Source organism: Leptopilina boulardi, unplaced genomic scaffold, assembly GCF_019393585.1.
Source record: "Leptopilina boulardi isolate dan_hultmark-lab unplaced genomic scaffold, ZJU_Lbou_2.1 LbouV2_298, whole genome shotgun sequence".
Lineage (NCBI taxonomy): Eukaryota > Metazoa > Arthropoda > Insecta > Hymenoptera > Figitidae > Leptopilina > Leptopilina boulardi.
Window position 1 is genome coordinate 210,293 of NW_026137860.1, and position 15,005 is coordinate 225,297.

General features: G+C 30.9%; 2 protein-coding genes across 2 annotated transcripts in view; both read right to left on the reverse strand.

The window, feature by feature from the left end:
* The window catches only part of LOC127282327 (uncharacterized), a 105,136-nt gene that overhangs the window by 71,975 nt on the left and 18,156 nt on the right, over positions 1 to 15,005 (reverse strand). The gene's annotated exons all lie outside the window — the stretch shown is intronic.
* Positions 10,533 to 14,968, reverse strand: LOC127282331 (uncharacterized). The gene is made up of 6 exons (XM_051306502.1): positions 14,750 to 14,968; positions 14,598 to 14,672; positions 14,439 to 14,516; positions 13,971 to 14,357; positions 11,263 to 11,464; positions 10,533 to 11,182 (listed from the first exon to the last, which is right to left on the reverse strand). The coding sequence occupies exons 1-6, from the start codon at positions 14,966 to 14,968 to the stop codon at positions 11,043 to 11,045; spliced, it is 1,101 nt and encodes a 366-aa protein (XP_051162459.1). The 3' UTR covers positions 10,533 to 11,042.

Sequence of the window (15,005 nt, forward strand, 5' to 3'; positions counted from 1 at the left end):
GATTTGCAGACATTTTTAATCACTTTTTGCATTTTACGTCCGCCATATTAAGTCCGCCATTTTGAATTTTGAAAAACTGACATTGGATTCGTAATCAGCAACCTCGAAAAACCCCGAGTAACGATTTTCAGAAATTTTTAAGCACTTTTAGACTTTTGGCCAACTTTTTGGATTTTTGGACCACTGTGCAGCGTAAAGTTCAGGTGTTACATGTTTGCACTACATGCCTTCACGGAAAAAAAAGAAATGTTAAAATAACTAATGAAAACCTTGTTAAAAACTTTAAGTAGAAAAAACCTTGAAAAGAGTAAAAATTATTACCCGCAACATGTTAATTATACATTTTTTATGTACTAATTACAAGTAAAATTTGGCTAAAATAAAAACACTCATTCTAGTAAAACATAAATATGAAATATGTATATCTAATATTTTTGTTTGTTTAATTTACTACTCTTAATATTGTTTATAAAACATTGTAGGTACATTTGAATTCTACGGGAAAACTAGTAGAATCTACTAACCGCACAGTGTCCTCTATACCTTACTTAACCTAACGTGCGGCGTCTCTTAGCTCTCTGTATATTGTAGCGTGGTTCGATGCCGGTTCGTGAGATTTTTTTAATAACGATTAATAAAGTGATACATAAAGTAAAATATGGACAAGCATGTCATCGAGTGTTTATCAACATAGGGACTCAGTCACCTTATTGACAGTTTTGAAGGTAAGCATTATAATACATAATAAAATTTTGATTCTCTCACTCGGTAGTATTTAATAATATAAGAAGATGATATCGATCATTCCGAGTCAAGGATTAAATAAAAACATTATTCTTTATGTTTCAATGGCACAGCCATCCTCTTCAGAAACTTAAAAAAAAAATGAAACATTATTCAAAAGGAACTTTTTTTGAATAACTAAATTTAAAAGTGATTAAACGTCTCAATTGACACGATTGCTAATAGACACTGTCAATTGAGACGTTTAATCTTTTTGAAATTTACTTATTCCAAAAAAGTTCCTTTTGAATAATGTTTCATTTTTTTAAGTTCCTGAAGAGGATGGCTGTGCCATTGAAACGTAAAGAATAATGTTTTTATTTAATCCTTGACTTGGAATGATCGATATCATCTTCTTATATCATTATAATACATATTTTTCTGTTCTCACTTGGCATCTACTTTATAGGTTAACTATTTCTCGCTATTGTAATATTAATATTCAAATTAATTTTCAAAGAAATTTGAATGGGAATTTCAATTTCAATAGGGATAATTTCGTTATTTTATATATTAAATTTTTTTCATAAGTACTTTTTATCCATCAATTTTCGAAAAATTATTTACCTACCACATTTTCCTTTTCTTTTTAAAAGAAACACAGCGATTCCTTTTGTATTAATAATTTTTAATTATTGCGTAATAAAGTAAATCTCACACTTACATTTTTTAGGAAACGCAATTGATTCTGAAGCATTTTTGCTTCTAACGGAAGATATGATTAAAGAATTAATTCCCGTAATAGGCGACCGAAGTAAATTTTCCAATAAATATGCCACATATTTATCTAATTCAAAAGAATCAATGGATTTATTAAATTCAGTGAATTCAGCGGAATTTGTAGTAGGAAGCGAAATCATTTTCGTAGATCCTTTAGATGAAACAACTTCTGAAAAAACCACTCATCCGTTGAAATACATATTGATGTCTCTGTGGCTAATTGTTTAATAAATAATAACAAAAGCTGCGGTTACATTAAAAAAATTCTGGAAACTACGATTAAGGGGTAGCACCACTCAAGAATTTTCAAAAAAAATTTTTTTTTTTTGTTAAAATGTACTTTAGGATTGTAGAAACAATAGGCGGGTGTCCTATGGCGAAAAAATTTTTTTTTAACCCTTTGAGTGTCACTAATGCATCATATAGGCACTGAACAACGCCTTTGAAAAAATCCATACTTTCAAAAAAAAAAAAAAAAAATTTCAAAATCTGACTACAGATTTGTAATCAGTGACCCCAAAAACTATAGAATTCGTCATGAAAAGCTTTAAATTTGTTGTACTCCGGAAATTATGAATTTTAGAACATTGTAAAGGTCTGCTGGCCCATTGTGTGTTAGTTCTACTTTAAACGCGTTTTTCTCGAAACCACTTTTTTCAAACTGGGAGGACGGATTACTCGAACACCGTTGCATCGATTGATCTAAAATTTTAACAGTAACTACACAATAACCTTCTTTATGGAACTACGTAGCCGTTTTTTGATTTAATGTAAACTTTTTTTTTTATAAACAATTTACTGCTTGTTTTTTGGCAAAAAATCGATTTTTTTTTCAAAGTGCTACCATTTGTACAAATTTTGATTAAAAAAAACCCCTACGTAGTTCCATAGTCAATGGAGTAGAGATTCATAAAATTCTTGGATTTTTGTTCTAGATCTTACACCTTCCTAGAAAATCGTCCTCCCGTGTAGGTGTTTTAAAAATTCAAGATTTTTGAGCCGGACTCTATCGCCGCTATTTTATATTAAAATAATAATATTAAATTTATTTTTTATACTTGAATATGTGTTAAATAAACCTATCTGAAGAAAAATCCTATTTCTTTTATCCTACTGCAAATATAAATCGTCAAAGTTAGGCTATTTTCCTTACTGCTTGAGTGGTGTTACCCCTTAAAGGAACAGAAATAATGTATGAATTGAAGACGATGCAAAACTTTAAATTACAATAAATTAACAGCAATTGTTATAGACAAAACTCTTGAAGAAAACAGGTATAAATAAAATAATTAAATGCGGAAGGTGAAAATGTTTAAAAAAATTTTTATTTTGAATTTTTTTAATTATAGAATAAGTAGTTCAACTTTTCAAGAGTGGGCCATAGAATGCGTTCAGCTTTTTCCAGGAGAATTAGAGGAAACTTTTTTTACGAAAAGTGTCAACTCTTTTGGTAAAAGTATGAGTAAAGGAATATTTTATGAACGTTATGTGAATACAAAATTTGTAATTAAATAAATAAATATTGTTCAAATGCCAATATATTTTTAATTTATTTCTCCCAACAAACTTATTTATAAAATTTGCATTATTGTTAAGTAGCTTTTTTTTCCAAAATAGTAAAAATAACGTTATTTAATATAATTTTAACTTTTGGAATTTGTTAAAACAATGATTAAATTTAATAGTTTTCACAATTTATATAAGTTTATATTACTTCTTGAAATTGTGATATTGACAAATTATAATGGTAATTTTTATATCTGAACTTTGTTTAATAAACTAAGCGAACTAGTAAAATTAACTAACCGGCCAGTTAAAACTGTATGTAAAAATTGTTTAAACCATTGAACGTGTTTACATGAAAAACCTAGTAAAATTAACAAGAAAGTCACGTTGTCCATATAAGTACAAGCCCATCTTGTAAAATTTACAAGTTTTCAAGTTAATAACACTTTTCTTTTTCTCCGTGTTGCACGGCATGCTTCCTGCAAGTTTTCTTACTGATTGATTGGGAAGATTTACTGTAATGTAAAGTGACTACAATCTTACATTGTAAGCTTACGAATGTCGGACATTTGAAACTCATCTTAACCTTACCTGAAGTTTACATTGTTAGCTTAAAAATCTTAGGTTACAACTCAAGGAAAGCTTACAGCAATATATTGTGCAGTGGATGGAAATTAGTTTGGCAATATATAATATATGATTATACGCAGGTTTGGCGTTTACGAAATTCTAACATGAAATTTCCGATGATTTTTAAAAGTAGAAGTACTAGTGTTTTTAAAAAAATAAAAATTATGTTAATATGAAAAACATAAATATATGCAAAAGTTGTTTTATTATAAAAAATAATTACAAATTTTTTAAATGAAACTTAACTTTTTTAACAAGTTTACACAGTCTTCCATGCAAACTGCGAATTTCAATCATCCTTTTTAGGATTTGTGTAAAATTCCGGTAGGAGTCCATATGTCATACTGCACAAAAAAATGTTTTCTGAAAAACTATTCGACAAAAATTTTTGGAAAATTATGATTTTTTAAATTGACATAAAATACAAACTGTCAAAATTTGATAAATTGTCTGACTTTGAAATATTGCTGTGTCAATCTTCAAACGGTTTTATAAAAAAAATTGAAAAAAATTGTGGAGGCCCGCAAAATTTCTTTCTAATTCAGAGTCAAGAACTAGACTAGTTTTTGATGCATTTTAATGTGCTAAATCCGAGTCTGATCTCAAAATTTATTCCGCCCGGGGTAATCCCGGTATTATAATAGATGATGTAACCTAAAAGTGAAGGCGTTTTTGAACATATTGGAGGTTATTAAACATTTCCAGTTTATAAAACTCATAAAATTAGCTTGAAATTTGATTATAAATTTTTCAAACAGAACTACATTGTAATTCAAAGCACTCATTCAAACTGAGAGTTATATACATGCTGAAGAATCAAGATATATTTTTTGATCATTTTTAATTTTTAAAATTTTACATCGCATTTATAAATAGCGACCCCAATAACTCTCAGATGATAAGTTTCAAATGAATTTGATTAGTTTACAAAAAGTCCTCCCTCATATTGAATTTGCCATTTTGAAATTATGATTCTAATTTCTTTATCGTTGACACGACTAATTAAAATTACTTTTCGAAATTTACGTGCTTATAGAGAAGAGAGCTCCAAATGGACATTTGGTATACAATTTTTTTATAAGTTTACGTCGCCTTCTGATTTATTTTACTGATGTAGGTTGTTTAGTTAAAGCATTTTATAAAAACAAGATGCGAAATGAATTATTTTTCTTCCTGTAATAAAAAATTTTATTACAGGTGAATTTTTTGTTGGAAAGAAATAGGTTCATATCGTAATTACCTTATTTATTTATCGTATATTAATTTTATTAAATAAAAGAATTCTAAAAAAATATTTGTTTGCTAATTACATTTTTTCTTTATACTCAAAAAAAATTTATTTGATATACTTTCATACATATATTTCATCTTATTCTGTTGTCCTGGATGGGAAAGGCTTACTGCCAATATCACCTCTGTCACACAATTCTTGACCAAGAGACTCATCATTTGTTGAAGAAGTGGTTTGAGATTCATCATATTTTGAAGCTATCTATAGAATGTTAGATTAAATATCATTTTTATTACTTACCATTTAAAAGTTGTTAGAATGAATGATAATGAAGGCTTTCTGTTCCTTTATCTTGTCAATAGTGAGATTAAATTCGGCTTATTTTTATTTTTTTTTTTCTTCTTTGTGATCATTCAAGTATTAAATAAGCATACTTACCTCCTTCTTTTGTTGCTTATTTAAGTCTTAAATAATCCCTTTCCTTGGTGGAAATGCATTTACGCACACCTTTCGGTAGTGTGGGACTCCCCAGTGACCGGTCCTACCCACTAAAACCACCCCATTTCAAAGAAATTGATTCAATGCGCGAAATCTCAACGCAAGTAATCTATTTCATATTTTCGTTTAAATCTTTGCGCGAAACTCAACGCAAGCCATAAACTGATATTTATGATTATCAAAGAAATTTATCCAATGCGCGAATTCTCAGCGCAAGTGATCAATTTCATGTTTTTGTTTATATCTTTGCGCGAAACTCAACGCAAGCAATAAACTGACATTGATAATTATAAAAATAATTGATCCAATGCGCGAAATCTCAGCGCAAGTGATCAATTTTCTAATGTAGATTATTTCTTTTAGATTAACCACAGAATTTATCGTGCCTAAATTCAATCTATACTTGAAGTGTTTGACATAGGAATTGCAATCCATTTTTTGTTTATGTTCATTAGAATTCCTGGTACAATTACATCATGTAAAGACACAAAAGATATTTCACCATTTAGAAAAACTTCAGTTATGTATCTAGTTCCATAAAGATTGTTACCTTCTTCTAAACATGTTCCGATAATTCCGCAAACTGTTCTTTCTCCAATTTGATAGGAAACGAATCCTCTAATTATGAGAAAACCATTTCTTGTGTATACTACAGAATTGCAAATGTCTCTTTGTACATTATCATATATTTGATAATCTACCCTGTGAATTATTGCTTTTTCATAGACATTTACAATAGTTTCCTCCTCTATTGTCTCTCCAGTTATTCTTATTGCATTAATTTCCAGGACAGTAGGTTGTCTTTGGTTTGGTCTTCCCTTACCATTAAAATAATGCCCTGGTTGCGTTCCTTCTGGAATATTTACTGGATTATACTCCAACAATCGCTTTATTTCATTTTTTGTTCTCTCAGAAATATCATTTGAATGAACACACTTTTGGAGAAATTTTTTCATGAAAAAACGGGTTACTATTTGATCTGCTCGACTATTCGCACTAGTAACGTTATCCTTAATTTTCGAGCAGAAACTCTCAAATGGATATGTGGAATATACCCATGATGGTCCCCATTCAACAACTGACTTTGGTGAATGTCCTGCAAAATGTAAGTTATACGACATGTTTTTCAATCCATAGTGTCCCTGTGCTAGAGAACTAAACTGGTCTAAATAAGCACGTGCAACCAATACATCATTTTGTGATATCGATGCATTGCTCAAGATAAATACTGCTCCACTTAATAATGCAAAATGACTGAAATACGGTTCCTTTAATATTCCATCCAAACATGGAAGAGAATAGTACAGTAACCAATTTCGCCATTCAGTTGCTTTCCAGTTATTGTAATCTTTGATAGATCGTGGTCGTCTAGACATTTCTGATGGTACTTTAATTTTTGCAAGCCTTTCGTCAATTAATTTCAAGTTTGCAGGACTTCCAATGTACCATTGTCCTGTTCTATCATCCAGAAATATTTTTGTTAACTGTCTTGCACATCCTAAATGAAAGTTGTGACAATCATCATGAACAACTCCAGAATCTAAATCAAAATCCGGTATTTGTGCTAAAGCAGTGGCTCCTTTTACACCATTAACTACCCTTCGTTCAGTTACTGCAAGAGTTATATCATTGCGGATAGATTCATTTGTACGCAAAACACGAGGTACATCAGGGTATACCATCTTTCTAGTCTCTGGGAGCTGTTCTCCACGTGCATGGCACTTAGTACAACCAAAATATCCATTGTATTGTGTCATTCTTAATACATCTGGTCTTGCAACAGAATCTGCCGTAAGTATTGTTGTTACAAACTTACTGGTGACCTCAACTCCGGCATATGGTTCCCATGTGATACCAGTATTGTGCAAATAAGTTAATTCATTTGCAACTGGCATTAACATATAATTCATGTGCGGTTTTTGGTTTCCTACATAAACTCCGGCTAATATAATATGTTTATGTCTGGCATACGGTGGCAATTCATTAATACGTAAAAGTATCGGACAACATGAAGCTTTTGATGACTTTGCCAAGGCAACTCCGTCTATCCACAAAGTTAAAGACATATTATAAGGTTCCCTTAAAATTCCATTTCTGCGTAACTCTTGATACTTTTCCCCATCAAAAATGTCCTCTATATTATTCGCATTTATTTTAACACGCTCATCTCTATAACGCAAAGTTTCAGCTATATTTGGCAATTTTAAAATTTCCTGCAATTGAGGAATTATTGGTGTTAGAATATAAGTTGCTAAATGTTTGTTTGATGAGTTAGGTCCGCAAGAACCGCAATGACATTCTCTTGTGACTGTCTTACCATCGCCAACTTTATTTCTGCATATCGAACAATATAGTGAATAAATTAGATTGGATGTATCTCGACCCATTGTTTTCCATAGCTGCTTCATTGTAGTTGGTATATGGCAATAAATATAGCTTTGCTTTATCCATACCAATTTATTAATGAGACTTTCATAAGTCTCCCTAGCAGCCACAGTTTGTGCTAATGCAATCAAAAAGTGATCTTTTGCATATATATCGTTTCTTCCTTGAAGAAACATATTCATTCTTTGATCATATTGCAAACCTGCAAAAAGAGGTCCTTGTGCACCTACGGCTATTGGATCTCTTATTTCTCTTTGCTCTTGCAATGGTATATTTCCATCGACATTTTCAATACCATTGACATTTTGAAGATCATTTCTTTCTTCTTGTTCTTCAAGAAGATTTTGATTAAATCCTTCTGCATCAGGTTGCACAGGATCTGCTAGGTTATTTTCTTCGTGAGGAATATGTATTTCTTCTTCCTCATTATTTGACAGATATTCCTCTTCGCTTGGATAATCTATTTCTTCTAAGAAAGAATTATCTTCTTCCATTACATCCATCGCTTATTTAAATCTAAAAATATAGTAGAATTAAAAAGTAGACATTAGAATCTTATTTTAATAAAGTAAAAATATAGAGTTGTTAAAAGTAAATTATATTTACGTTTGCTATTTTTATTTTGTAGGTTTTGACAATCCATTATTTTGTAACGCTATTTTATCTGTACTTTTCTCTTTTAAAAATGTTCCATACAGTGCCGGATATTTAAGGATATCCCTGGGACATTCTCAAGATATCCAGACCGCTAGAAGCAAATGGATTTTCATAGGAAGACCTATGGATATTTTTAAATATCCGGTGCTGTGATAGGTATTGAAAACTACACTGTACCATTAAAAAATTTTGCTTCTAAAGTATTGGGAAAATTTTTTCCTTCAGATGATTGCTTAGATCATTTGGTCACAACTCTTTTGTTTTTGCATGTTGAACGCGGGTTAGAATTCCAGTCCAGTTATAATATAGTGAAAAAATATGTTTTTTAAGGGCAAGTTCAAGTTGTAAACAATAAACAAATATGAAATGTAAACAAACCATGCATATCTCTTTTACAATTCTCATTTGAATAGAAAATAAAAAATTTTTGGTTTTCTTTGTGACATTTTGGTGTTAGTATTCAATTTTAATTTTTAAATGTTTTAATAGTTAAGTAGAAAAGTATTGCATACCACAAAAAAAGTATCACAAATAATAATCATTGTTGATTGCATACAAATTTTATTATTACAATTACAATATTTCAAATTAATTAATATTATACATAATTGTCATTATAAATTGAAATGTCTCATCAAATACGTACATTGTTGAAATCACGCTGTAAGCGAAAAATGTTTATCTTCTTAGTAAATTTTTAATGCCAGCTTTTACTGCTTTTTACAATCATTTATTTTAGCTTAAAATCCATTTATTTTCTACATATAATAATTCAAATACATTTATTATTTATATTACAAGCTTTACTTGCATTTTGCTTCCTCTCCTCACGAGGAAGCTTCGTATTCGTGACGATTTTCGATTTTATAAAATGGGTTATATGGGCTTTATTTTTATCTAGAATGCATATATTTGAAGTTTTAAACAAATGTCCGGATGTATGTGTGTGTATGTATGTATGTCACAAAATCTTGTGTACAAATTATCTCTAATAAAACTTTGTTTAGCTTTGGTGTCATTCAAGTAGCAGCAGCACCGGGGTTGATTTGCATGCAAACTGAGAACGTAACAAACTTTCGGATAGGAGCAATTTCTTCATTGAAAATGCATTTTACTTTTTATTCATGCGAACTAAGATCTCAACATATTTTCGCATGGGAGCAAATTCTTCATTGAAAATCACTTTTACTTTTTACTTATGCGAACTAACATCTCAAAATATTTTCTCATGAGAGCAATCACTTCATTGTAAATGCCTTTTACTTTTAAGAAAGTGCAGCATTGTTAGCTTTCTGCGTCAATTTAATTATTGCTCCTAATTTGTTACTTTCTGTCTGACTCTCTTCTAATATTTTTAAAAGTTTTACTTTTCCAGCATTACAGCACAAATTTTTGTATTGCTTGTTTTATTACTTTCGATTTTATACTGTAAAAACATTGAAAATGACTGTATAGTAGATATTACACATTTTTCTCAGATGAAAAAATATTTTCTGTTTCATTTTACCTGACTAGCTACTGTCTTTTGCAGACTGCATTTGGGATGCTTATAAGGAACTAGTTGCGCCTTAACTCCTAGTTCTTTGTAGAATTACAAAATTTCGAATTAATGAATGTTATTAATAATTGACATCAATTTTTATGTTTAATCAAATACGTACATTACTGAAAGCACGCTCCAAGCACAAAATATCCGTCTCCCTGGTCGATTGCGCAATTGCAGCTTTTATTCTTTTCTAAAATCATTTATTTATGCCTAAAGTCAATTTATTTTTTAAATATAATAATTAAAATAGATTTGTTTTTATCGAACCTTAAACGCATCTTTAGCTGACATTGTATTTTTGGTCATTTTTGGTGGCTCGTTTTCTCCATCTTTTTCTGTTGTCCTGGATGGGAAAGGCTTTCTGCCAATATCACCTCCTTTATGCGATTCTTGAACAAGAGACTCATCATTCGTTGAAGAAGTGGTTTGAGATTCATCATATTTTGAAGCTATCTATAGAATGTTAGATTAAATTTTATTTTTATTACTTACCATTTAAAAGTTGTTAGAATGAATGATAATGAAGGCTTTCTGTTCCTTTATCTTGTCAATGGTGAGATTAAATTCGGCTTATTTTTTTTTTTTTTCTTCTTTGTGATCATTCAAGTATTAAATAAGCATACTTACCTCCTTCTTTTGTTGTTTATTTAAGTCTTGAATAATCCCTTTCTTTGGTGGAAATGCATTTACGCACACCTTTCGGTAGTGTGGGACTCCCCAGTGACCGGTCCTACCCACTAAAACCACCCCATTTCAAAGAAATTGATTCAATGCGCGAAATCTCAACGCAAGTAATCTATTTCATGTTTTCGTTTAAATCTTTGCGCGAAACTCAACGCAAGCCATAAACTGATATTTATTATTATCAAAGAAATTTATCCAATGCGCGAATTCTCAGCGCAAGTGATCAATTTCATGCTTTTGTTTATATCTTTGCGCGAAACTCAACGCAAGCAATAAACTGACATTGATAATTATAAAAATAATTGATCCAATGCGCGAATTCTCAGCGCAAGTGATCAATTTTATATTTTCTATTATATTTTTGCGCGAAACTCCGTACAAAGTTGTATACTTTTTAAGTAATTACTTCGTTTTTGGGGGACGCCGCAAATTTTTTATAGCCTGTAAAATATGTTCTCTTATAAACTTATCGTCATTCAACTTAGTTTCCGATCCATCTTTTATTGTTAATGTATTGTCTTCTTGAAGACTACAAAGAATTCCTAGAAAATATAAAGTATTAATAATTAATTTTTATATTATTAAAAAAATTAAGTATACTATACAAATATTTTATACATACGCTTAATGTTATTGATATCGGTTAGTGTGACAGGTATAAAATCTTCATCGCTAACATTTTGTGGTTTCCTTGATCCAACAAATGGTATTTGTTCAGGTAACCAATATCCTTGCGCAAGAAACGTCACTCGCGACGTCAACGATAGTGCACTTTTGGCTTTAGCCAATTTTTCATTATTTATTTTCACACCGGCAAACATTACCTACGGAATCAAAATCTTTTAATGAGAAAGAAGAAAGAAATTGTCATCCGGGCTATTGACAGCTATGAATGTAGTGCGATATTTTTTATTAAAAACCGTATAGAAATTGCCCTAATATGGCTAAGCCTGTGAGCACTAAGACGTCTTAGGATGTCTTTAGATCGTTCCAAAGTGTCCTAGGACATTGCGTCAATGTTCCAAAAACATAATACAGGCCCTAAACATGTTCTATGTCTGCCACAAAAACTCCTCTAGATTATCTTTGAAATATCATGAAATTACCCCCAGAATGTCCTAAAAATATCACCGAAATATCAAAAAATGTTCTTGATATTATGATGATATTGTTAGTACGTAATATATTAAGTAATAAGTAATATATTACTTGATATTATCTTCTTCCCTAAAATGTTCTCAAATTATCCAAAAATGTTCTAATCATGTCCTTAGTATGTCCCAAATATATATTGCAAATGTACCAAACATGCGAGGAGAGAAAAAAAAGGCTACGATAACCGGAGACCCAAGTAGTAACTGCCTGAGTGACTCAAGTAGTAGCATTAAAGTCAGCACAACTTGGGTCCCAAGTAGTTTTTGCCTGGCAGACACAAGATGTATTAAAAGATTTCTTAAAACTTAGATGGTAAGGTAGGGAGCGCGTAAATTATGCTGGCAAATTCAAGCATTTCCTACCTTATCATCTAAGTTTTAATCATGCTTTTAATAAATATTGTGTTTACCAGGCAAAAACTACTTGGGACCCAAGTTGTGTTGACTTTAATGCTATTACTTGAGTCACTCAGGCAGTTACTACTTGGGTCTCCGGTTATCTCAGCCTTTTTTTTCTCTCCGTGTGTGCTGAAAATGTCTAACTAGAGCCTTTTAATACCCTCAACATATTGATAGAAAAAATGGCCTGATAAGTTGAAAAATCTTTGACAATCTAAATGAGGGGCCGGGAGGAACAACTCGCCAAGCGCTCGGCTGGATGTACGGATAGAAATGCTATCGAAATTTCAGCCACAAATTTATGGTTGAGATTTCTTATTGAATTGGCTATACACTCTATCAAATTGGTAGGTAAGTTAGGTTATATTAGTCATGTGAAGTCTGATTCAGAGATCTTGCTCTTTGGAAGTACTATTCGTTTGGTTGGATTACCCAACTGAATGGCAGTAACAGTTCCATGTTAATTCAGTTATACGATATGACAGAAACAGCAAGAATTATGACAGTAATTACGAAAAATTTCTTTCAGTGTGCTCTAAAGCCAGTCAAACGACCCAAAATGTTGGAAAAATTTAAATTAGAAATTTTGATATTTAAAACGTATTACCCTGTTTGGTATAAAGAGTCGCATCTTTTTTTCATTTCTCCTTTTCAAATCGATTCATTTATAAGTTTTGAAAATATAAGTGTTTCTCCAAAAAGCGGCGACGCGCTAACGAGACGTACTAATGTTGTGTTGTCCTTAAGCTGACCTTAAATGTAAACAAACGTTTTCAACTGCATTTTTCATTTTACGTATCGTTTAAACTTATTTATTAGGAGAAAATATATTATATAAATTACATAAATTACATATATTATATAAATTATACATATTATACATATTATATAAATTATACAAATTATATATACATATATAATTTAAAAAAATAAATAATTCTTTAATTTTATATTATGCTATCGTCTTCTATGTACCGTAATAAGTGTGTATACAAAGTGACAAGTGATTTCATTAACATTTGTTAAAGATACGACGATTTAAGTTAAAAAATTTAATGAAATTCGTGAAAACTTTATTTTTAGTTTTTGGCATTTAATATCCAATGATTTTGTCCTATGAAAAAAAGTCAAAAGAAAAAAAGATGCGCCTTTTTATATCAAACAGGGTAATATATTTTAAATATCATAATTTCGAATTTCAATTTTTCGAACATTTTGGGTCGTTTAACTTGCCTTAGAGCGTCCAGCCGAGCGCTCGGCGAGTTGTTCCTCCCGGCTCCTCAAATAAATAAAATGAAATGATGTATACATAAAAGCCTAACAAACGTGTCATAGAAATATCTAACAAACTTATACTGGGTTGTTTCTATTTACCCGAACTGATCCTAATACATTATTTTCTTAATAATTTTGTATTTTCGTCACAATTAGCTAAAAATCTAATTTTTAAAAATTTATATTTGGGTCTGGAATTTTTTTAAAAATGATCTGGAAAAGTCATAAAATTTTGAAATCAGTGTTCCGTGGCAACCCTGTATATGTAATATCCTCAGAATGTCTAAAAACATGTACCCAGTGGGTAAACAGGAGCCCTCAATTGACCATACTTGGCCCCCATCGAGCCCACAACAAAGCTTCTACACGGGAAAGATTAATAACTTGTGTCTGAATTTTATTAAATCAATCAATTTAAAAGTAACATCTTTTGTAATGTAATAGCCCGGGTAGACAAAAATGTAAGTAGTTAGGATAGTTGAAAATTTTTATAATAATGTACCATTGAGTTTGGATCCCCGAACGCTTCTGCGGCAGCAGCATCAGGATTGTTTTGCCTGTGGAGTAAAGTTTCAACGTTCTCGTTAATAGGAGCAAGTTCTGCCCTGAAAACGCCTCCCATTTGTTGAAGGAGAAGGGTATCCTTCTTGTTCTCCACATATTGCAGGTGTGCTTTTGTTTGAATGTTTTCTGCTGTTAATTTATTACATTTTACTTTTAATTCATTAATTACAGCCTCAGCAGCTTCCAGTCGTATTTTTAACTGTTCATTTTCCACCCTCAAAGCAGAAATTGTTTCATTGCTATCAATTCCAGCAACTTCATCTCTCGGAATTACTCCTACTCCATCGTCTAGTGGAAAGTTTGAGTTGTTATATTGAATATTGCACTGTGAAAAGATTAAAGATGTATTCTGTAGATACTATACATTTTTATCTGTTGAAAAGAAAAATATTTGATATTAATTTACCTGAGTGCTCGTTGCTGTAACTATAGCGTACTTTGGAGGCTTTCTTTCAACAACTTTTACTACAACGCCTGGATTAGCCTACAATTGCAAAATTGCAAATTAATTAATGTTACTAATAATTGACATATTATAAACTGGTATATTTAATCTAATATTTACATTGTTTAAAGCACGTTCTAAGCATATAACGTCTGTTTCCTCAGTAATTTTCGCAATGCCTTCTTTTACTTTTTTCTGAAATCATTTATTTACGGTTAAAGGTAATTTATCTTCTAAATATAATAATTGAAACATATTTATTTTTATCGTACATTAAACTGTTTAGCCGCCTCTTTATCTGCGTCTATAGTAGCTTGTTTAGCTGGCATCGTTTTCTTCACCTTTAATGGTGGGCCGTTTTCTTCTGGAGCTGTTGGTGTCCAGGGTAATAAAGGCTTTCTACCCCTTTGACCTCGTCCATACAATTCATGGTCCAGAGTATCAGCATTCGTTTGAGAAGTAGTTGGAGTTCCTTCATACTCTGAACCCATCTATAGAATGTAATGTCAAATATTAATCTAGAATAAT

Excerpts from the sequence above, each read along its gene's own strand:
- LOC127282331 (XM_051306502.1), bottom strand. The coding sequence starts at position 14,968 with ATGGGTTCAGAGTATGAAGGAACTCCAACTACTTCTCAAACGAATGCT. Across the intron at positions 14,517-14,597 it reads TAGAACGTGCTTTAAACAAT|GCTAATCCAGGCGTTGTAGT; the intron begins GTAAATATTAGA and ends TTGCAATTGTAG. Across the intron at positions 11,183-11,262 it reads CGATATCAATAACATTAAGC|GAATTCTTTGTAGTCTTCAA; the intron begins GTATGTATAAAA and ends TATATTTTCTAG.